At 52.6% G+C, this 2,384-nt stretch overlaps 1 protein-coding gene across 1 annotated transcript; it reads left to right on the top strand.

The window, feature by feature from the left end:
* The first annotated feature begins 296 nt into the window (after window positions 1–296).
* LOC117865920 (CASP-like protein 2A1) lies at window positions 297–1,964 on the top strand. Its single transcript, XM_034750190.2, has 2 exons — window positions 297–790; window positions 1,473–1,964. The coding sequence occupies exons 1-2, from the start codon at window positions 440–442 to the stop codon at window positions 1,749–1,751; spliced, it is 630 nt and encodes a 209-aa protein (XP_034606081.1). The 5' UTR covers window positions 297–439; the 3' UTR covers window positions 1,752–1,964.
* The last annotated feature ends 420 nt before the right edge of the window (window positions 1,965–2,384 follow it).

Raw genomic sequence — 2,384 nt, forward strand, 5'->3', positions numbered from 1 at the left:
CCTAACAGACCCTTGCTGCGGCACGTCGGGCGCACGCGGCCCACGCGCGCGGCCCCGGCCAGCAATGACGACAGGCAGGCGCGTCGTGGAGGACGCGACGCGACGCAACGCGATGCACGGCGTGGCCGGGCGCCGCGCCACCAATCGCATCGGGATCGACGGACTCCATCCATCCCCCATGCGCCATACGGCCCTGCCCACCGCGCGCGCCATTAACTCCGCGCATTCAAGCCCCCTCACTGCGCTCCAACCACTCTCGCCATTCCCCCACGCCTCCGCCCTTAAATGCGCTCTCTTCCCTCCCTTCCGGCTAGCACTACTACTACTTCCTAGAGAGAGAGAGAGAGAGAGAGAGAGAGAGAGAGAGTTGAGCTGCGTGCCCTGCCGCGACTCTTCACGTTGCTTCTTGAGAGAGAGGAAGAGAGAGAGAGGGGCGGAGATGTCCAAGATGGCGGAGGAGAAGGCGGTGGGCGGAGCGGCCGGGGCGGCGGACGCGGCGCAGCAGCAGCAGCTGGCGGCGGGCGAGGCAGCGGCGGCGCGGGTGCGGCCCGTGGAGACGCTGCTGCGCGCGGCGCCGCTGGGGCTGTGCGTGGCCGCCATGGCCATCATGCTCAAGGACCAGCAGACCAACGAGTACGGCACCGTCGCCTACTCCGACCTCGGCGGCTTCAAGTACCTCGTCTACGCCAACGGCCTCTGCGCGGCCTACTCCCTCGTCACGGCCTTCTACACCGCCGTGCCCAGGCCAGCCACCGTGTCACGCTCCTGGGTCGTCTTCCTCCTCGACCAGGTCCGACTTCTTGTGCCTTCCGATCCGTCTCTGCTCTGCTCTCTCACTCTTCACTTTTACTCACTCAGCTGGTAGCAAGCAGCATGTTGAAAGTACTCTGAAGAATGTCTTTTCTCTTCTTTCTTTTGCCAACAACACGTGACGATTTTTATGAGCAACCATGTTAGAAGAACAGAATTTTTTCTTGCGCTGGACACATATTTGTTGTTGCGACTTACAATTGTCAGTACTCTTAGATTATACTTTGATATTCCAAGAAAATCGCTTGGTTCGTTTGATTGGAATTTCGGCTCTGTTGGAGCCTGGAAAGAGGTGAGCCAAGGGATTTTAGAGGATCTGTTCGTTTTAAAAGGTTCATGCCAAATTCGTGCGTGCTTGCCTGAATACCGGATTGGACTTTAGTGCACCGTGAGCAGAGGAACAAACGAAATTAACACATCGAAACAGAATTTAGCTTTGCCGGTTCTAAACAGTTCAATGGTGGATTTGTTCCAACTCTGTTCACTGTTGTTCAGAGTTTGAAGCATTTATGTACAAAACTACAGCTTAACCTGTTGTTAATTTCACTACTCAAATACTGGCTGATCCTGTGATCGCCAATCACAGATCATTGCAGAAGGGAACATGGCGACTATATTTGGGGAGAGAATGAGACTGATCCTTGGCATGCTGTGTACTGCAGGTGTTCACGTACCTGATCCTGGCCGCCGGCGCGGCGGCAGCGGAGCTCCTGTACCTGGCCTACAACGGCGACAAGGAGGTGACGTGGAGCGAGGCGTGCGGCGTGTTTGGCGTCTTCTGCCGCAAGGCTCGGACCTCGGTGGCCATCACCTTCGGCTCCGTGCTCTGCTTCATCCTCCTCTCCCTCATCTCCTCTTACCGCCTCTTCAGCGCCTACGAGGCGCCCCCGTCGTCGGCACTCGGCAACAAGGGCGTCGAGATCGCTGCCTACCCGCGCTGAAGCCGCCGCCAGCGACCAGAGGCTGCCTTCCATCCAGCGTGGTGGCATAATCTCTATTATGTGTAGGTGATCAAGTAATAAGTAAGGGCGTATTATATATATAAATTCATAGTAGTTTGCTGCTACATATGATGATTAGTACAGTGCTGCTGCTTCTGGTAAATTGTGCTTGACTCGGTAATTATATACTAGTTTGCATGGTTCTTGTGTGTAGTGGGTGAATTGATCCTTCAACTCTTGAAAGGCACATCTTTGAGACTGTAAACATCTGTAGCAAACAAATCGTTTGGAGACATCAGTAAGCCATTGCGATGAACCGTTGTATTTAGAAAAACAATTCCCCTTCACGAATCCCATGTTTTTCAGCTCCACTCCACCAAATCTAGAAAAACAAGTCTAGAAAAAAAATATCTCCACCAAATCTAGAAAAAAAGTCTAGAAAAAAATATAGAGTGGTTGTACGTGTTTAGCTGATTGAAATATAGATAGAGTGGTTGTACGTGTTTAGCTGATTGAAATATAGAGTGGTTGTACGTGTTTAGCTGAAAAATATAGAGTGGTTATACGTGTTTAGCTGATTGAAATATGGAGTGATTGTATGTGTTTAACTGATTGCAGTGCTCCAGCGCTAAA

The sequence above is a fragment of the Setaria viridis genome, chromosome 7, assembly GCF_005286985.2.
Source record: "Setaria viridis chromosome 7, Setaria_viridis_v4.0, whole genome shotgun sequence".
Lineage (NCBI taxonomy): Eukaryota > Viridiplantae > Streptophyta > Magnoliopsida > Poales > Poaceae > Setaria > Setaria viridis.